Source organism: Nuphar pumila, chromosome 13, assembly GCF_984573655.1.
Source record: "Nuphar pumila chromosome 13, dmNupPumi1.hap1.1, whole genome shotgun sequence".
Lineage (NCBI taxonomy): Eukaryota > Viridiplantae > Streptophyta > Magnoliopsida > Nymphaeales > Nymphaeaceae > Nuphar > Nuphar pumila.
The window spans coordinates 2,748,920-2,771,765 of record NC_143261.1 but is presented as its reverse complement, the minus strand read 5'-3'; the positions used below and the strand labels follow the sequence as shown (position 1 = coordinate 2,771,765).

The 22,846-nt window shown below is 37.5% G+C and overlaps 1 protein-coding gene across 3 annotated transcripts in view; it reads right to left on the bottom strand.

Annotated features, from left to right (window-relative positions):
* Positions 1–17,097: 17,097 nt before the first annotated feature.
* LOC149817508 (glycolipid transfer protein 1-like) overlaps positions 17,098–22,846 on the bottom strand; it is a 46,824-nt gene continuing 41,075 nt past the window's right edge. For all 3 annotated transcript variants that reach the window (XM_089984266.1, XM_089984264.1, XM_089984265.1), the window contains exon 7: positions 17,098–17,335. In XM_089984266.1, coding sequence (XP_089840392.1) covers positions 17,303–17,335 — 33 coding nt within the window. In that variant the 3' untranslated portion in view covers positions 17,098–17,302. The remainder of the gene's footprint in view (positions 17,336–22,846) is intronic.

Sequence of the window (22,846 nt, the reverse complement as noted above, 5' to 3'; positions counted from 1 at the left end):
TTTTTTTCCAAATGCCAAAAACATTGAACTCGAGAATTCTAAGCTATTTAAATCCCTAAATTGTTTCCTAATTCTAAAAACTACCTAAAAGCTAAAATAATTCTAGCTAAAAGTCAACATTAGTGATTATTTACAAATAACTACCTAAATGCATTATAAGGAGGGGTTTTTGGTAAAAGTTCATGTAATACACTTTAAATCAATGGGTTTATGGATATTTAGGGTTTGGATCTAGTCCTTGATCTAGTCTTTTAACTTTGGATTGGGTCTAGATCCGATCTACCTTGGCATTCGCTCCAATTACCTTAAAAATGCTCTAATTTCTTCATTTTATCTCAGATCAGAGTGAAATTTGAATTATGGCTTCTTTGCACCTAAATACGCAAATACATAAGTTTTTATTTTTCAAAATACATAAAAATGCATGAATAATGTATGAGAATGATGTGCATTTCATGCATCATCACCCTACACTAAATCTACGTGTGTGAGGGTTTGTTTAGGACTTATGTTCATGAAAAATTCATAGAATTCATACCACGAATTTTGTTTTACAAGTAGAGTATAGATCACCTATATTTTCATTGAAAAATTTATTCCTACGAATCAGATGGGCCTTTTTACACAATCCAGTCGTTCCATGCATACCATGACCTCGTACACACCATTCTCAAGCTCTCCTTAACTACGTGGAGGTCTCTCTTATTGGCCCAAGAGAGAAAAACTAAGGCTTGGGTGAGAAAATGAGAGAAAAGAGGAGAAAATAGAAGAGAATTTGAGGAAGAGAGAAAAGCTCACAAAAATTCTAAGGGAATCAAAATGGGGGGGGGGGGGGGGGTGAGCCTCTCTTCTTCTTATATAAACCTTAGTATTAGGTCAAGGGCTGTGATAAATCCAAGCCCTTGATCTAATCTAAAAAAAATCCAAATCCCCATTTCTTGTTCTTGCTTTTTTTCTTTTTTTTTTCTACTTCTAATTTCTTTTTTTATATATGACATAATATAATATATTATTTTCATACTCTACCTAGTATAATATATGTATATCATATTATCATTATGTGAGAAAGGGTTGGTCGACCCCTCTAGTGGAGCCAAACCTTCCATTTTACAAGAATTAGCAACTTGATTGCTTGGCAAGCAAGTTGACTAATTCAATCCATTTTTCTTTTTCTTTTTCTTATTGGCTTCTCATTTTTTTTCTTACTTTCCTAATCTCTCAAGGGAGGTCCAGCCTTTACTGGACCTTCTAGGGTCTTCCAAAATTAACGCCCCTCTATGGGGCTCTTTTTAAAAAAAATAGTAAGTATTGACTTTTTCCAAGCTTTTCTTTGATTTTTGGAAACTTTTGATTTTAACCTTAATTTTAAGTTTGTTTTTGTTTTTAACATTTTAAAACTTTAAATAGGATGCCACAGAGGATGGGAGGGCCCACTTATGAACTCCTACTATTTTATAAATTCTAATTAATTTTTGAAATCCATTTCATAAAATCTAAGTTAAATTCTTTTTAAATTAAATTAAAATACCTTGTAAATTAATTCAAAATTCACATAAATTCTAATGTATGTAATTTAAGTAAATTCACACCTACATAAATTTTATTAATTTATTTTCAAAGTTGTATGCATCTAAATTATTCATTTTAATTAATTCCTCTAGGGTAAAAAACTGAAATTTTATCGAATTATGACTTGAATTTCCAAAAGCCTTAGGCATGTAGGGTTAAACACGTTTTAAATAAATTTCTTTTTTTTCATTCTTAAAATTTCTTAACTAACTTCACAAACATCTTTAATGCATTTTTAGTTAAAAATTTAGAATTTAAAATTTTGCACATAATATGAAAATTCAAAAATTCATGAAACGGTCTTAAAAATCCTAAATATTACATATAATGTGCATAAAATGACTATACTTGATATTATGAAATGATTGCATAGACATGTTAATAATTATATGTCATGCATATTAGAAATATTATTTTATGATAGTATATTTGTGTGATAAATTGCTAATAACATGCATCATGATGAGATTATGATTAGACTTGAGTCCCTTTATTCTATTCATGTTATGTGAATGGATAGATCGAGATTAGCATGCATAACCCCTTAAATCTCGAAAGTGGTGACATGTGGTAAGAGTTGCCTAGTTTGCAGCAAGAGTACAACCATTATAGAGAGTGATCCACCGGTGATTTAACGATATGGAGACCCTATATTGTTGTGTGCTTAGTATGAGACAAGTGTGCACTCGAATGTTATCATGAGATTAAAGAGTGAGATCCATCGTGACCATTTCACGATATCACTCATGAGAGAACGAGTAAAATATGAGTTTGAGAATGTGATTCAATGTGTTGAACATAGCTTATGACTTAGGGTTATACTCACACAATTTTTGAGACTCTAAACGACCATAGATGGTTGATGACCATCATTATTAGAATGTAGCATGAATCATACCGAGATTGAGATTGAGCATGACCTCCCAGTTAACTACCGATGGGGTCCTCTTTTTGTTTCACTGTAATGTCTGGTGGTCCGAGGATCACTGGGAATGTATGGTTCATTGTCTAGCTAACATGTAGAATTAAAATATTTTACGTGGGTTGCTACGATCATGGACGACTATGACCGGTATAGCCGACCTAGTGATAGTTTGATGTGATGGAGTGTTTTGAGAGTTAGTGAAAAATAATTAAAACATACAAACTTGTGTGGTGTGTCAAAAATTAAACTCATATTAGGGGCTTAAAGTCAACTACAATTGTAAGTTAAAGTGTTTATTTACTTATAATTATTTTTTACTGAGTTGTAGACTCACTATCTGTTTAATTACAACTGTAGGTTTCATGCATGCTAGCACAAGCAGAACTTAATCGACTACTTCTTTGGCAAAGTACTTGGTAGTTTTTATTTTTATTTTTGTCATTGAATATTTTTGTATTTGTTATTTCTTATGTTATGAATGATGAACATTATGAAAAAAAATGAGTTATTGAAAAAAGAATAAAAAACAAATTTAACTATGTTTTCTCAGTGTGAACTCTGTATGCTTTTCCTCTGAGAAGTAATACCAACCGTACTTAGAATCCTGAGGTCCCATTTCGGAGTGTTACACTAAGTGCCACTAAGTGTGTAAATTGATGGGCCATAGGTTGGTAAAACCCTTATGCCCCCCTTGCCTATGGAGGAGCACAACCAGCTTCGATCTTATAGCAAGGATGCCTTGGATTTTGAAATCATTCTGTCCTGTCAACTTGGTGACATTCACAAGTTGCCTCTCACAGATGAGTAGAGCTTTTGCTCAATCCCATCGATGGATTGGAAAAGCTGGGAACTAGAAATTGGGATGACACATGATGCTACGCAGAACTCAGATCAGAGACTCGAGGTGATCATCTCGGAGATGAAAAATCAGTTATTTCAGCTCTCAAATGGCAATGAAACTTTACAGGAAATCTATCAGCTTCGATTCCAGCAGCAGTGAAAGGTCCATGAAGGAGCCCAGAATAGGATACCCATCTTGGGAGCCAATGAAATAATTGTACATACCAATCCAAACAACAATTGCTTAAATGTACATGGAACACCAATCATTCAAGTTCACTACTTTTGCATTAGCTGTAAAAGAACAAACACTAAAAGATCAAATGTAATATGTGTATTCATTAAATTCTCATTACAATCACAAGAAACTCTCTCTCTCTCTCTCTCTCTCTCTCTCTCTCTCTCTCTCTCTCTCTCTCTCTCTCTCTCTCTCTTGCAGCTGCTTATTTAGATGATTGCTTCTGAAAATTCACGCACACGCACACATTCCACAGCTGATCATAAGTGAAGATGTGGAGGAAAATGATAGGCACACAACCGGCGAATTAACAAACAAATAAACTGAAAGAAACAAAAGAAGAAATCAAAACACACGAAGAACAAAGATTTACGTGGTTCGCCAAGAATTACCCACGTTCACGGTCGCACTTCTATTCTGAGATACCTTACAAAGGGCGGATGACCTTTAAATATAGGAAGCCAAAGAGTGTTACAAAGGCTCTTCAAGTGTAGCACCGATATTACAAGGACTTTGCCAGACTTGTAATCTGATTCAAGGAGTTTATATGACTTTTGTAGTTTGTAAGAAGTCTAAGATAAAATTATAAAGCTATCCTCGAAAAAATTCAACCGGGGTATAGGATTTATTTTGAGGTAGGGAACAAGCTCTACACTCCAACAGTAAATATACCACAGCTTTAAGCAAATAACAGTGGAATGATGGTGAGAACGTTTTCAAACTTATCATGCAAATGAAACGGATTTGCAGCGAGAATCACGTCAACTTTATCAAAATCTTAATGAGGATATTTTCTGAGTAGTAGAAAGTAAAAACATCATGTCTGATCAAGAAGGTGACGACTACATATTCAACCTTCTGATTACTTAGCAATTACTGTTTTAGTTCTTATATATGACAAGCTTTGCAACCACAGATATGCAATTAACCTAGAATTATAACAATGGTGATACTTCCCAAAAAATATTGCAAAAAAAAAAAAAGGTTTTCAAAAAAAAAAAAAAGCAAGAGATTGCTGGGGAACTTATGAGAATGATAATTTAGTGACGGGGTCTGCTGGGCAGTGTTAGTTTTCCTATATACCCTGGGCCAATCTTCTCACAACCAATTCAAATTTAGTGTTCCTTGAAGCTTCTGTAGCGATGCTTCAAATCAGAGGCTATGTTCCAAATTCATAAATTACAACTCAATTTTCATACGGGAAGTGGGCAATGAGCCTGCATCACTGAATTCACCCTGCTCGATTTTAATAAGAATCAACCCTTGAATTGTATTCTTTCAGCAAAAAAATTATGATTTTTTAAATCACAGAATTTTGTGTTTTTCAACTGTTAATTATTTAATCACTAAAAAATCTTGCACACAAGTTTGGTGATTTAAAAGTCGATCTTCACTCCGGTGATTAAATGTATTAACGGCGGTACCTTTTCTGTCGCTACTGCTAGCTAATTCTTGCGGCAGCAAAGGTTTTTACTGGCGCTAATACTGTGCCAATAAAACTGGTTTTTCTTGTAGTGTATATGAAATGCGATTTGATCAAAACAACTGGCATCCATGAAATCCCATAGGGATGACTTTAGGGATGGGTGGAACCGATTTAAATTGCAAGTAATCTAAAAAGTCAAAACTGACTTGATAAACTGGCCTCGAATCATCAAGGCTCAGTTGGCTTACCTAGAGAGCCAGGAGGTGCAACCAAACACTGGCTGAGTTCAACTCAAAAAAATCTTTGATTCAAGGCTCTAATTGGTCTTACAGTACAAATGCCACTGTGAAAGATTTGGAGCAGGTGTCCCCAAAGGTTTCGTACACTTGGCTAGGTGAGCCCGCTTAAAAGCATCGAAGTTGAAGGACATCACAAGTTCGACCTGGAATGTGTCCTTTGTTGCCAAGGCTGAAGCTAGGCGTATTGCCAGGAGGTGCAGTGGAAATTAAGCATTTTATCGGTGGAGGCCTGCACTAGGGCCAACCGGGTATACCCCAATCCTGGTCGCAGCCGATGATAACCCGGTTTTCCTTTGGCTTAGGAGCAGGACTTAACTGAGCTTAACCCAAGTCAACCTGGGTGGTTCAAGCAAACGGACTGCATACAACAGCTTAATGAAAAATGCATGGACTCGGTTATTTGGACATTGACTTCCAACAGATTGAGGTCCCTGTCTTTAAACTGGGGATCCAAATCCGGGTGAGTTTCGACACCCTGCCGAACGGGATCAGACCCACATTGTTCCGACTTTTAGGTTGTACGTACATGGTTAGGTCTAATCAGATTTGAGTAGGAGTCGAGCAAACAAATAGGTTCTGATCTGAGTCAAAATGCATCTAGCTAACTGGCCCGTTTCACATTCTTTTCTTTTGGATAACCAGAGAGATGCCACCTCCCTTTGCCAAATTCATTAGCATAAAATACCAGGTCTCCTCCCTTGCTCACCGGAGAGTACACCCAGCTTTGGCCCCACAAAAAAATGTACACCCATGGATTTCGAACTCGTGAGGTCCCGTCAACTTGAAGTTTACCAGCCACTCATACCAGGTAGGTAAAGAGATCTAGGACCAGAGTGGATTAGGGATCTGGGACTAGGGGAGCAAGTGGGTCGGATCTTGAACTGTCTCCAACCCAGCTGATGGTAATTCAGGAGGGTCAAGTCCATAAAATTAAGATCAATCTCCTAAAGAGTGACGCTCAGAACAAATAGTGTCAGCTTCAACCTAATCCAGGTCAGAATTGGACTTGTAAGTTTGAATCTTAGATCTGGGTCTGACCTGACCCGTTTTATATATTTTACAAAACACATATAATTCAGTGTTGGGTCAACCCTGACCAAACTCTAATCCAACCTGTTTGCAACCCTACTTGGACTCTACTGTGAGTTTCCAATCCATATCCAGAACTAGAACCAAACTGATTCATCAAAAGTCAGATACAAGGATCTGATCAAGAATGACCGGACCCATATCCGACCCTTTTACATGCATATAAAATTTTAAATAATAGTAAGTATATGAGAGACGGGCTAATGGTATAAGAAAACTACTGAAGAAATGAAACAATAGTGTTTATGAAAAAATTTCACCAAATTTACAAGAAATTCACAAAAAAGAAACTTTTTTTGTTTTTATTTTTTTTCTTCCCATGTTTCTTGCAATCTCTCAACCAATATCCTTTATACTTCAAGCCGGTTGATTCTCCTCTGGTGCTTTGCTGGGCTCATCTTCAGTCAAAGTCGACACGGCCTTAGACCTGGAAGCTCTGGTGGACCCACCTGACCCACCCTTGGACCGTCTCTGGCGGTGTCTCGGGATCGCTGGGTCCCGAGATGGAGAGTCCATTGCAGCTGGGTCCTGAGTCGGGCGATGTCTCGAATGCTTCGACCCGTCAGAAGGCTCATGAGCTGGAGAATCGGAGGGGGTGCCGGTGGACACATGGTGCCTGGATGGTTTATCTGAAACCGGAGAATCTCGTGATGGAGAGTCGAGCGGCGCTCCGCTGGATGATTGGTGGCGTCTTGACTGTCTCGGAGCTCTTGGGGAGCCTCGAGCCGAGTTTTCAGCTTCTAATAGATGTTGTAAATCTGCATATGAACACTAGTTTTGAGTTTCACAGTCAAACCCCATGTCACAAGGACACGGCTAGAAGGGCATGGGACACCATTTTTGTGCAACTTTTTATTAAAAATAACATACAATGAGACACGACACGGATTAAAGTTAGAGTATTCAAACCATATGCTGATTCTTAAAATGTTGATGTTGGCCATTCCAAATCATGGGTGCAAAACAAAAAAAAGTCCAAATTTGAACAACCTGAACTAAGGGCTCGTTGGTTTGCATCTCATGTGGTTGGAAATCATATGTGAATCCATCTCATGTGATTTCAAGTCATTGGTAGGGATGCAAACCGATTGGATCTGGATCAGCTAAAAACATAGGAAAGTCAGATCTGAATCGGGTTGGAACAGCCAAAAAAAATCATAAAACTCTTGCATCTTCCCACAGTGCCAAAACAAAAAACAGGTGTCACATTTTCGGGTTAAAGGTTTTACAATAACCTTGTAAAACACTATTTTACCCGATCTGCTCTCCCAAAAGTGTAACACCAATTACATAGCAAATACAAATACAAATACAAATAGCCCCAAAGGGTTTGACCTAGTGGGATGAGACCTAGGCCGCTAGGTTCAAATCCCATGGGCATCACCCCTTGTGCAAGCTGAAGGGTGGCAACTCCCTTGGGGCAAGGGGGTAAACCCACGGGACAACAATTGTAAGAAAAGCAGTCAGAGCCAGCACGACTAGGTCTCCGATGCTGAAGGTGGTTTCTCCATGTATATATAAAAAAAAATACAAATACAAATACAAATACCCGTATAAACAATTATTTATTTATTCACTATTATTGATTATAATTACATTTATACTAGACTGCAGAAGTCCTTACCTTGAGATGCAGATTTAGATCCAACGGTTCCCATTGCAGTTCCAGGAGCAGGTGATAATTCCGGGCCTGTTCTGAACTCATTCATCTGCATTAAGGCAAAAAAGAATGCAAAACATTATTTAAAAATCAAGTTGCCAAGAAGGGAAAATGTTTGGTCATACCAACCTGACTGTTCGAATGAGCCAGAAATCATAGGCGCAAGTCATGTGTTTTTCTTTTTGATGATTAGTAAATTTTTATTGAAATGAATAATGTGACGAGGAATCACATTATATCAGCTCGAATCAGAAAGGAGCAAAGACGTGTCCTTGTAATTGCACCTCATAGATGGATTCAGCATGATCCACATGCTGGTTTTTTTCCTTTTTATGAATAATATGATTCTATGAGCTGAGAAAATATCTCATCACATTATACACCATAGATTTTTAAAGATCATAAAATAGTGCTTACATATGGTTTATATCTAGGCACAATTTCAAGAACCGATTCTCACTAACCAAATAATGTAGATCAGTTTCATGAAAAACAACTAAAAAGATGACCAAAAGTTTTTTTTTTTTTTTTGAAAAGCAAGCTGGAAGCCCTACCAGTTATACAACTATACCATTGGGTTTTGAACCTGCAACGTCCCAAGCCAAGGTGACGTGCAGTAGCTGCTCCTACCAAAAGTTAACCCTACTAAAAATTATGGTTTTATGGTAAAAAAAAAACAGGTAAATATTTGTTAGAAATTAGAATGCATACCCAGCTTGGTGTGTTCACTGAGGGGCCATCCCACCCTATATGTGCCACGTGTTTTACATCAGTTGGGTATCCAATCTGCATTTCAGGTTCCTCCTCCTCCTCCTCCTCCTCCTCCTTCTCTATATAATAATCAACATATAGGTACAATTAGTGCAAAAGTAATTGAATATATGAGCACATTTTGCATGGGCTTTTTTGTTGACTTGAGTCACAGGGGGTCCTCCCCCTGTGACCCCCACCTACAAGGTTGTTAAATGCGATGAGGCGAAGCGAGGCGTTGAGCCTGCGCTTCACCTCTGAGGCGTACGCCTCTCACAACTGGACTGGAAGTGAAGCGGTGGGAGGGGAGGCAGTAGGAGGACCACGCGCCCAGCTGGTACGGAAGCGAGGGGGGGCGCGTTCGGTGGTCGGAGAAGACTGAGCAGCCAACGGCGAAGTTTGCCACCGGGGAATTTGTAACCGGGGAACTGTGATGAGGGGCAATTTGCGCATCACAGCAACGCCTCAGTACCTTGAGTGTGCGCCTCGCCTCTGAGGCATACGCTTCAGGTACTGAGGCGTACGCCTCTCACAACACTGCCCACCTACTTGCTGCGCCTCAACTCCTGCTTTCCCAGGGGGTACAGCAGGTGTATTGGCTTCGCAGTTGCCCTTCGATTCAGTCTTTAAGGATACAGGATCTCGGGCTCCCGGAAGCAACAGGCGAAGGGCAGACTTGAGTTTAGCCTAAATTCATATTTGTGGATTAAAAATGAGCCTAAGAACACCACACATCGTTTAACAAAAATGTATAATAAAAATCCAAGAGGTTCTGACATTAGAGCAAAGGATAAAATAAGTATAATATCATAATAATGATATTTTTACTTACCAAAAATTTGAGAAATATATCTCAAGCCTTTCAAGAGGCCTTTCATCTTGGTGGTCATCTTTTCTGTCGCAAAGGGCGTAACCAGTCGAACGGCTTTATCTTGGGGGGTCTGTTGTCCACCAAATATTTGCAACCCTGAATCTCCATAAAAAAATCAAAACCAATGTTAAAAAATTACCCCACATTTTTCCTGTTCTTCATTTGCAGGTTTTGAAACAAAAACATTTTAGTTCCTATTTTTTTTTTTTCAAAGACAAGTTGGGGTTAGGCAGACCCCTACCAGTTACACAACTATACCATTAGGTTTTGAACCTGTAATGCCCCAACATAATGAGACCCGCACTAGCTGCTCCTACCAGACAAGCCGTCTCTCTCTCTCTCTCTCTCTCTCTCTCTTTTGAAAGGCAAGCTAGGGTTAGAAATAACCCCACCAGTTATTATTAAACTTACCACTGGGTTTTGAACATGCAACATCCCACCACAAGGAGACATGCATTGCAGCTCCTACCAAAGCCGGACCTGCAAAGAGGCCAATGAGACTTAGGCCTCATGGCCCCTAGGCCCAAAAAAAATTTAGGGGCCCATTTTTAAGGCTAGTGAGTATTGTTTAGGTAGTTTATATAAATATTTTATACATTTTTATTTAATATAATATAAATATTTGAAATATTATATTTGTTTAATGTGAATGCAAATTTTATTGTTATTTTATTTTTTTTAAAAAAAATCTAAGGCGTTCCCCCGAACTCCTACTATTAATAAGGAGCCCATTTTTTCCCTCCGCCTCAGGCCCCATAAAACACAGGTACGGCTCTGGCTCCTACCAACCATTGGGGCGTCTCTCTCTGTCTCTCTCTATCTCTCACTCTCTCTCTCTCCACTTATCTACTATAGCCAATAAAAAAATTTAATATGTGTCAACAGGCTTTGGACCCAGGTGGAACCTGACCTGGATTTTCTGGTAATCGGATCCATCATAAGAAAAACCATACATGGACCCGATAAGACCTACATGACCCAAACCCGATAAGACCTACAACAAGGGAACGTTGTGATGTCGGTTTTCTTAGGGCTGGATCGAGTACAAGAAGCCTTGGACAATAAACACTCCAATAATGGACGCCGTTCATCATCAATATAGATGTCCCCAAACCCCACCAAGAGTTTCATCTTATTAATGAGTCTTCTTCATCCATCTTTCAGCCATTGATGCCGATCATCTAACATGCCAACAGCATCACAATATGTCATGTAAGGTTCCTTGGACCCGATTCACTCTCACATCTCATTTCTCATAGCTTTGAATGGGCGGCACATGAAATCAAATGCTGTCAAGCCTGACATGATGTGATTGCACATGCGGATCCGTCAACCAATAAAAGAATATGTAGTCATCCGATCTTGTACCAACCGGATCCGAGCAAATCAACTAGGGTCCATAAAAAAGAAAAAAATAGGAATGGCAGTGGACCGGGGCAGGGGAAGGGGACAAGGTCTCCACCTTCGCTCCGTCTCAAAATCCTACCCTCCATCCCTGCCTCCATTCTTGCACGGGGTTTTGATTTTAACCTCCATCTCTATTTTATATTCTTCATTCCTGATCCAAACAGAACGAGAGAGGAGGCCCATTTCCCCCTGTTCCACTGCCATCTCTAAGAAAAAAAGAAAGATCAAAGTTTTCCTTTATTTCTTTTTAACGATGCGGAACTCTCACCGAATCTAAGAAACATAGATGTGTCCCCAAGATCACCCTGCCTTACGTGACCCACTTGTAGCTTTTACTCACCCTTGGAGTTGGAGTTGGAGTTGGAGTTGGAGCCGGAGATGTCAGAGGCCGTCACCAACGCAGATGTTTGTACGTGACGTGCCGGGGCTGCTTCCGGTGCTTTGGACTCCGAAAGCATTCTGTCATATCTCTTATCACAGAATACTTCTCTCTCTCTCATCCAAGAGCTCTCTCAACCCAAACAAAACAAAGGTGGTAGCTTCTTATTCTTCTAAGAAAGAAATTGGTGCGAAGGGAATGGGAGGGTGGTAACAAGAGTAAAGAGGGAGGTTTAAGTGGGGAGATTCCGAAGGGCGTGGGACCGTCCGTTGGGAGGACACCGTAAAGGGAAACGAGAGGTGTAGGGGTTACAGCCAATAAACGAGAGGCGTATGGCCGTTTTTAACGAGTCCCACCACTCGGCCGAGAGAGAGAGAGAGAGAGAGAGAGAGGGGTCGCGCAGAGCCCCAAATTCCGTTGGGTCCAACCAGAGGAAGTTCTCAATCAACGACCCCAACCACCAGACTCTCTCTCTCTCTCTCTCTCTCTCTCAAAGTTGACGGAAATAACTACTTGATATTTTGGTCGTTTGCAAAAAGTAAGTCCTTGCTATTTTATTGCCTTCCACACACGAAGAGAGTCTTCTCCGTTTAAACATCCTTGTCAATTTAGCATTGGAACTTAGGATGCAAATGGTTCGAATTTCGGATCCTAAATTACATTAGAAAGTCAGATCCAGTGTTGTCGGTGTGGGTGTGTATCTCGGTCTGACTCGGCCCATACTTATTGTATCATCAAAAAATCGATACCATACTAACCTGAATCAGCTATTTTTTAATAAATGTAAAAATTAGCTTAAAATTAAAATTTTGTATTATTTTAATGTCTTTAACACATTCTGATTGACACCTAATATTTTTAATTGTTTTTTGGCTGATTCAAAACTATTCACTTGAGAATTGGTATCGGGGGGTCGATTCACCTGAATCATTGGCCCAACGATACAGGTCCAATTCCGATACTGACAACATTGGTCCAATCCATTCGGATTCAAAACAGCCAAATTTTGCAAAATCTCCTTCCCATTTGCAACCATAATTGGAACTTGATTTTTTGCTTATGTCACCACGTTGGTCATTAATTTAGACTGGTATATAGAAAAAGAAAATTCCAAAATAGGCCACTCCAGCCTGGAATTTGAAGCCGTGATGTTGGGGGGCATGATTGTCATTCTAGAAAAGATGACCAACCGACGCGTTTGTTGCTCCTCTCAGTGTTGACTGGGTGGGCGCAGTCCCAGTCAAACTTTCCTTTTGTGGCCAGACGACTCTAAAGTCATTCTCGCCTGGCTCAGTCTGAGCCAGCTAAAACTCAAGGACAGTGTTATCATCGAGCTCGACTAGGCTTGACCGAGTCTTGGGGATCATTGTTTGGTACAATGATATGTGCTCAGGCTGTCAACTATGAAGATGCGGGTTCGAATATTGAAGGCAACCGCTTATTGCAGAAAAGCAGATGCCTGAGACTGCCCCTGAGTCCTGACTATGGAACTGCAATGTGTATGAACCTTTTTTCTTATGCTTGACAAGTCCTGCCAGTTCAGAAGCATCCATTGGTCTCTGTCACCTGGACACGGTTAAAAAGAACACGAGACAAGCTGTTCTAGCATAATCTTTCACATTAGCATATAAGGATAGTGCTGGTAAATAAGATGAATAAGCCAAGATTGGGCTGTTTGGGCTTGGCTAGTTAAGGGTACACCCAAGCTCGAGATTGACTCGTGAACTCATCACAAGCCAAGCAAAGCTCGAGCTTGTTACAAGCTGAGCTTGACTAGCCGATCATGAGCTAACAAGTTTTCTTTGGTATATTAGATGTCATGTATGGGGAGAATTCAAAAATTGAAGCACTTTGGTATATTAGATGTCAAATACCCATATACCAAAACTATGGTTTTACATCGGTGACAATATAATCATATACAGTTGTATATTGCTTCCAGATTTTATTAAAAAAATATGAGTATTATGGTTCTGTTGTTGCTTGAGTTATGCTCCACCAAAATACACTGAGTGGTGAACTAAATTTCTTACAAAAGTTATTTGTTAAGTGTTTCATGCAATATGCAATATGACATATAGAAAATGTGTAGAGAATGGCGTACAACCACCCTTGGTGCCTATATGAAATAACAATCAATTCTGTTTTCTCTCTAAACTTATCAAAGTATATGAATTAGTGCTTCAGACGCTTCAAAAACGATGCTAATGAGTCATTTGACTCTTTATCTACAACTGCAAACGATACAAAAAATATATCATAATAATGATCAATATTATGAGTTGACACCAATATACTTATGTATTTTTCTTTTAGGAATGTGTCATCTACTATAATAACCTGATGACACCCTTTTAAAAAGCCATTGATGCATAGACGAAAGAATAAAATGATATACTTAAATTGATCTTTTCTATCAGTCTCAATGATCTCTAGTATATTTGGGTTTGTCATCATCAAATGATCCAAATAGGCAGAAAGCATCTTGAATGAGTTGATATGAATCATATAGCTCTTTCTTCGTACATTCATGTCCACGTCATACTTGTTTGTAATTAATCTCCACACATTTCTCATGACTGATTTCATTGATGATTTTTCTTGAAGTCATATTCGAGTTATCATGCAGACATTTGCAAATAACACCAACAATACACACTACATGCACTTTTTTCACTCGAAGATTACCCAATGATCCACCACATATATGCTTTATTTTATATTTTTTTTACTTGAAAGACGTTGTTTTGCTCACCTTTGTATAATGGATCTTCTAAGGCAATCACTAGTAGTTTGAGGGTTCTTTCTCATGCATAAGATAATCACTCTATTAATATAGTTCTTCATAAATTTTATTTTATAGTTATTATTGATCACGTGATCTTTCAAAAACTCATGACAGTGCTTTGGATCATTAAACATTTGCCAACAATAATGCCTACATCATTTCAACTTGTTGTTAACCACTGAAAAGATTCTTGACTTGTCGATCAAATGAGATATCTCTACTTTAGTGATTTTCAATTATTTTTTATTGTATGAGAATCCATTACATGAATACCTATTCAACCGCGTATCATTAGTATAAAAATAGAAAATAATTTTACTGCTCAATAAATGCTCATATAGCTTTATACCACATACCAAGAGTGTAACTTTCTAATTGTCATTTATGCATCAGTTGCATTTGTCATTCATTGTCCCATGTCATCAGTGTCTTGGTCCTCTCATCGTTTCTGAGTCATCCTCATCTAACATGGTATAATCATCAATATAATATGATTCTCTATTGTCAGTGTGATCATTGTTATAACTAATTGAATGTTCGAATGCACAAACTAAATAAAAAAAATATTACATTTATCACTTCATATGCTTTCATGTATGCAACATTTCTACATTTTTAAATTTCATGATTAATCATAAAAATAACACATTCATCTCAAGTATAAGTTATAAAATCTAACAACTTGAACTTAGTTTTGTCATCTACCTTGGCAAGCGGGATGTTATCTAAATTACTACGGTGAAGTTCAATAGCACTGGTTTGTTGATGTAGTTCTATATCCTTTGCAGTGATCCTCTAATCATGTATAACATCAATTGTTTAAGAAAGTTCTCCATTGTCTGCACATCGAACATCTATATCCTTATTTGGTTCGAGCAACTATATGTGCTTTGTATGCATGTTAAAAACATTAATATTGCTCACTGTTTGAAAAAGTTGGATGTTCACCAAAGAACTGAGCTCAATAGATAGTACCTGAGATAGATGCACATTCTTCACAAGTTTTCTATTATTTTCATAATCAATTGTTTCTTGTTTAATTGTTGATTGTTTAACTTTGCAGGCTTTCAAATAAACATCACCACTAAATAACATTAATTTACATCATCATTGTCCAAAACATCTATCTATATTTGTGGGTTATCTATGTTTGAAGAATAATTATATCATTTTTATGAGACATCAAAACCATAAATTTCTTAAAACCATATTTTTTGAAGACTACTATGTATCTCTAATTAAAGTAATATGACATACGATAGTATATTTTAACCCTTTTAAATGCCATCATTAACTGCCTATAGCAACCACACAACATATCATTCAATTAATAAAACTACATATATTAACCACTTTGAAAATCAACTACCTAAAAAAACAAGAACCGGTCAACATATCTTCATCGTCTATTACTTCATCCCATAAGGACCTCATGGTTCTTTTGTATAGTGTAGACGGTGATGATGCCGAATCACTTTTCTTAAAGTGATTTGTGATTTGTAATTTGTGATTTGTGATCTGCTCTCTACAAAAACCTTAACTTCTATTGAATGCTTGTCTACGGTCAACCCCAACCCCATCAAACTAATTGAACGCTTGTGCACAGTCAACCTTAACCTCATTACCCCAATACAAAACCACCAAATATTAAATAAATAACAAAAAAATAAACATAAATCATCTATAACACCAACATATATATAGTAAATTGTAAACAAAAAATCATATGCCAAAAATTAAGCAAATACAGACAAACATACATAAATCATCTACAAAAAAAAACTTAAAGAATGCAAAAAAACAATATATATATATATGGAATTCGCTTTTCAACCTAATTGGAATACAAGAATGTTGATAAAAAGGATGTCATAACATCATTGAAATGCTGCAAGATTATTTCACAAGAATCATCCCCAAATGGAAAAAGAAAAAGGGTTAAGGTTCTAACAAGAAACAAACAAAAAAATAAAAAAATGCCCACAATAACTTTATATATGAATCAACAGGCATGCAAAGGTAGGACATTTGCAATAGCAACATTTGCGAACACATGATGAGTATTTAGTTAAAGGAGGTTCACAGGTTTTTTTTACTATGATCGTACTATATTTGTGAAGGTTGTGAAGTATTTATTGAGGTCAAATCAAAGTGCAACAAGTAACTATGAATGTCAGTACACATTTGTTGAGCTCCTTGTGGAGTATTTATTTAAAGAAAATCCTGAAATTGAGATTTGTGACATGGATTGGATATTCGATTAACCAATTAAAAATTTACCTGGATCATTGCATGCAGTTCCTTGCACATTTTCGGTTTAGCGTATTCCACACCTAAATGCTATCCCGTATCTATTTAAAGTTTTAAACTCTTCACTTTGATGACTCTAATAGTCTAATGATTTGATGGTCAAGGCTCTATTTGGATCTGCATGGTTCCACGTCTGTGCTCGATTAGCCTAGATTTAGGTCCATATTGTGCACGTGAATGAGCAATCTGATATGGTCGCACCTAAGCTGGCGAATGTAAGCTTGTTTGGCCTACTGGGCTGGTCTTGATTTGGTGTTTAGGAAGTACACTTCTCAAATACCAACGGGGGCTACGGTTGTATGGTAAGAGCAGCTAGTGCACGTCACCTTGTGTTGGGACGTTGCAAGTTCGAATCCCAATGGTATCATTGTATAACTGGTAGGGTCTGACTAAACCCAGCTTGCCTTTCAAAAACAAAAAGTACACTTATCAATTGCTAGAAGCTTCCTGCAAATATGGGTTTTAATGTATCTGGTTACAGGTTCGTTGTGGTTGTGCACCGTCGCCAATACGACAAGCTCATTGAACTCCAGCAAACCATAAAAATAAATGACGTTATCGCCAAAAGAAATCAGTTCACATGCACTCCATATTCATATTAAATTTGTTCAGTCCTCAAATGGATCAGCAAGCTATGATTACCACACAGCTACAGCCGTTACCAAGTTTTCTGTAATAATAACAATAAGAATAGAGAGTAAACAGAAATCCTCTGAAGGGCAAACAAGGAGATCCGGTTGCTGATACTCGCTTAGGCCTTCAGATTATCCATGCCGACACTAGCCTGCAGAGAAGCCAAAGAGAAAAAAAAAATTGAAATGATTAATATTGAAATTACAAGTATCATTGCACATATTGCTCCTAATACAGGTGGTTTCCAAGTTGTGTTAAATAGGTTCACTCCAAAGTTTATAGGGAAATTAGAAATGTATTCTAGTTGGTTTGGAAATGCAGCTTAGACACGCTCTCTTTCCTGAATCAAATCTTATTCGTGGCCCCCATAAGTCATGCTGATTCAGATGGTTCAGAATATCTGTTCATATAACCCGGTTTACATTTTGTGATTTCTCAACTCAGCTATCATACTATGCAAATTCCTTAACACCATTACAAGTTTTGGTTATGGATAAAAAGAAAGGATTTGGATGGATGGACACCTACTGACCACAGTCAATGCACCGTGAACTAAGTCTGAGCTTGGTTATTGGTGGGTGAAAAACTCACCATTCTATCCTCAATTATTAGTCATTCATGTAATCTTAGATAGATTAGCAAAGGCCTAAATAAGGCTTTAAAGCCCACATTCAAACTTGAAGATGGGATCGGTTGACTGACCCATCTAACTGGCTGGTGATCGACCCAACCTCCAGTGTTCATCTCTGAGTGAGGGGAACATGGGCACTATAAGGATCGACTGGTCACCTGGCCAGTTAGTCACACTGATGATCCTGTCTCTTCAACTTATAACTTCCATGAGCAGTTGTCCCAAGTGAGTTTCAGCCCATCCAACCCTCATCCATAATACAGATTTTGACTGAATTTGGCCTGGGCCAACCAGAATTGAACCATGTGAACTTGCTTCAATTCAACAGAGAACCAGATGGATTGTGGTCCTAATCCAACTTTAGGTTCCTGATAGATGGAGACAGAACCAGGTAGTAAGAAACAACGATGGTGTCAGAAATCATATGCATATAAGGCACGATTATTGAGACAACCAAAACTAAGTACATTCCAGCCACCAGTCATTCCTGTCATAGTTAACTCATGAGGTCCAGCTAGAAACATTTAAAGGGTTGTTTGAATGTTGTGGATCTCTAAAGAGATCCGGATCGAAATGTAGGCCCCATGTCCGAGGATCTCTAGTCTGTTTAAGAGGGGAGGGGTGTTAAAATTGTACATATATATATACATGTATTGTATATAATTCTTTTGCTGTATTTTTTTATTTTTATCTTTTTATTTTCTTTATTCTTTTTGGTGAACTCAAATTTGACTAGCAGTTGGAGCTAGTCCAACAGCCAACGGCTATGAGAGGCTCTCTTGGCTTGTATATAAAGGGGTGAAACCCCTCTTTAAAAGTATGCATTTTGCATATTTGTGTGAACATGATAAAATATTATTTTTAGTTTTGTGCCTTCTCTTGTGAGAGCCCTTTGTGGCTTTTGTGGGTGTGCCCATAGTGGCCCCTTTTGTGCATGTCCATTTTGTCTTTTGGTGGACATTTTGTTTGTGTTTCTTCACATGGTATCTAGCTCTTATTGGTGGCTAGCATTCACATATTTGTGTACTCGTGTATCTTTCTTTGAAGCTCTCCTTGAAGTTGGCTGGATTCATTGCTCGAGTGCTCATGTGAGACTTCTCAAAGGATTCGTGGTGCGGTGCTCATGTGCTTGTGCTCTATCTACCTCCATCTTCTCTATCTACCTCTCTCTTTCATCTCTTTTCTCTATATTTCTCACTCCCCTATCCTATTCTTTGTAAAAATGGACGACAACGAAAGTGTCCCATTCATGCCCATTAAACTTAATGATACTAACTATGTAGTATGGTCTTCAATCATGAAGCACCATATTTGGAAGAAGGATTTATGGGGATTAGTGGATGGATCCAATCTGAAGCCTAAACTTATCCTCAGTGAGGTGGAGAATGAGAGAAAAGTTGCTCTTTTGAGAGTGAAAAAAATCAAAGGTATATCTGATTATTAGAGAAAATGAAAAGAGTGAAGAATGAAACATGCAAAGATTATGTAATGGCTTATTAACTATGTCACATGAGTGCAAGTACGGGTGCGGAGCAATTTCAAAAATTTTGAACATGAGGACACGGCTATATATATATAATAAGATTATAAATTTTAAAGCAAAAATAAAAAAGTAATTCTATTGAAGTAACAACACAAACTTATCAAAATATAACACATAAAGAAGCTTGTGAGTGTGATAACAACAAAACTTATCATAAATTTGCCTCATCGTCTGAATTAAAGAGAAGAACAGGATTGAGGTAGTCCATGTTGAGAGTATGCAAATTATATTCGTCAAAATCTTCTGGATTTACATCCCAATACTTGGATAGTCCACAACTGCATCAAAATATAACTAACTTAGTATCTAACTTCAAACTTTGAATACAAATATTTAAATACGAACTTTGAATACAAAAAAAAATATATTTATACTCATCTTTGGTGCGGCGAGAAATTAATCGTAAATTAGAGTGAACATAAATCAAATCCTCTATTCTTTTACTAGTGAGGTTTTTTTTAATGTTGTGAATTTGAGCATATGTACTTCAATTTCTTTCACAACACGATGACGTAGCAGGTTGGGATAACAACTTCATTGCAAGACGTTGCAGATTTGGTGTCTCTGATCCATATGTTGCCCACTAATTAAGGGGATCTTCCTCGTCCCTTACCATAAGTACTGCTAAAAAATCAAATCTCCCAGTAGAGAACTTTCCAAACTCACTATTTACAACTTTAAAAATGTGAGAATCATTAAAAAGTCTTCCCAAACATATCATTTTATTCCTTGATATCTCAGGATCTTCATTTGGAGAAACACGACCAAGACCTTTTGTCAACCATTTTTTTGCATAATATTCTGGATTGAGAGAGTAAGTCATGCAATGCAAAGGTGTATTGCTTTTATCCTATCTTTTCACTAAAATTGAGTGTACATGATTGTAAAATTTTGAATCATCAATTGTAACATCTTTCTTCTCATGTTTGAAAATGATACTTTGAACTTTTTGAATCATATTGTCCCACATTTCATATCTCTGTCAACTTCTCTCAATATTTCCCAAATAGGCTCTGTAAATTCAATAAAATATATAATTTTATCCCACCAAAAATCATCACAGATGCATTTTTTGCTAGCTTGAGCCTTAACATCATCTTCAGTACGATAAAAATCTCAATTTTGATCAGCTACCATCTGTGAAAATATCTCAAAAAAGAGATAAAGTGTGCGATAAGCACAACACCACCAATGTGCACAAATGCACAAGAACACTTAGAACAAATGTACACGAAGGTACAATAAAGAAACTCAAATGCACAAAGGCATACAAAATATAAAGAATTTTATTGAGAAGAATGGAGAACAAAAGCTCCAAGAAGTGAGTTTTACAAAGGGGGAACTCCCCTATTTATAAGAGGAAAAGGAGCCTTGGAGGGGCTCCACTAGCTGTTGGAGCCCCTCCAACGGTTAGAATTCTAACCGTTGGAGAGGCTCAACAGCTAGTGTTGAGCCCCCTCCAAGTTGACTTTGAGTCAACAAAAAGAAAGAAATAAAAAATGAAAAGAAAAAGAAGAAAAAGTAAAAATACAAAAAATATTACAACATATTCATAATTATGAATATGCGCAAAAGGAAGGAAATGACTAAAATACCCTTGTGGGTTTTACAAGAAAAAAGGAAACATATATATTTACATATATATATAAAGATAGATACATATACATATATACATCATGTATATATATGTATATGTATCTCTCTTTATATATATGTAAATATTTACATAAGAGAGATACATTTTAACACCCTCCCTCAAACTTAGGGCACAATGACCGAAAGTTTGCTAAGGAGAAAGTTGAATCTTGGAGAGCAAAGCGCCTTGGTGAAGAAATCTGCCAACTGATATTCTGAAGTCACATAAGGAAGATCGATGACTTTTTGTAGATATGCCTCTCTGACATAATGGCAGTCCATCTCAATATGCTTTGTCCGCTCATGAAAAGTGTGCTTCTTAGCAATATAGATTGCACTCTTATTATCACAACACAACTTTGTGGGTTCTTAAATTGGAATTCTCATGTCTTGCATCAACTGATGAATTCAGACAATCTCCATAGTTGTAGAAGTCATGGCTCGATATTCTGCTTCGGTGGACGATAGAGACACCTTCTGTTGTTTCTTACATCTCCATGAGATCAGGGATTCACCTAAAAAAATGCAAAAGCCTGTAGTGGAGTGACGATTATTTGGATCACATCCCCAATCAGAGTCAGTATATGCAATTAAATTTAACTCAGAAGATGAGGAAAGGAAAACTCCCTTGTTTAAAGTTCTCTTTATGTATCTGACAACTCGGAGAACGACACTCATATGAACAGATGTAGGAGCATGCTGAAATTGGCTTGCAGTATGCACGGCATGGGAGATGTCCGGCCTTGTGATGCTAAGATACATTAGAGATCCCACAAGTTGCCGATAGGGGGTAGGATCCTCCAAAGGTTTCCCATCATCGATCTTCAATTTCAAGGGCCTCACAGATTTTATCATCAGTAATACCTGATCTGTCAAGAATCTCACAAGCAAGTTTAGTTTGAGACAAAAAATAGCCTCTATGAGAGTAGGCTACCTCGATACCAAGAAAGTAAGTCAGATACCCCAAGTCTGACATTTCAAACCTTTCTTTTAAAGTGGTTTTAATGTTTCTGATGCCCTTTATGTCACTGCCTGTTATCAACATATCATCAACATACAACAGTAAAATCACAATTCTTGCATCAGACTTTTTGACGAACAGAGTAGTGTCAGTGTAGCATGAGGTAAAACCATTTTGAACCATCACATCATTAAATCGATCATACCAAGCCTTGGCTTGTTTTAAACCATAAAGCGCTTTTGCAAACGAAGGACTTTCCCCTTTGGTACGTTCATACCAGGAGGAGCATCCATGTAGACTTCTTCATTAAGGTCCCCATTTAGAAAGGCATTTTTAACATCCATTTGGTAAATATTTCATTTTTTAATAAATGCAATGGTGATCAAACACCTAACAGTAACCATTCGTGCAACAGGAGCAAAGGTTTCTTCGTAATCGATGTCGTATTCTTGACTATATCCTTTTGCGACAAGACGAGCTTTATATCTTTTGAGAGTGCCATCACTCTTGGTTTTGACTTTAAAAACCCATCTACATCCTATTGTTTTCTTTCCTTTTGGAAGACATTGAAAAACCCACGTTTTGGCTTTGTTGAGGGCTCTAAGTTCGTTGTCCATGGCATCCCTCCACTCTATCATTTCCTTAGCTTCTTTAAAATTTCTAGGTTCTTGATATGAGTGAATGACACTAAGACATGCCCTATGCTTTGGAGAAAAAGACTCATAGGATATAAATCTAGAAGGATTTTTCCTAGATCTTTCAGTTCTTCGAGAGTGGTTGGAAGATTCACTAAGGTCACTATATTTCTCTATTGCACTTCTAAAAGTGCTTTTATCTCTATGTGTATAGGTAATTAGTTCATTTATCATTTCTTCTTCATCATGAATGGTTT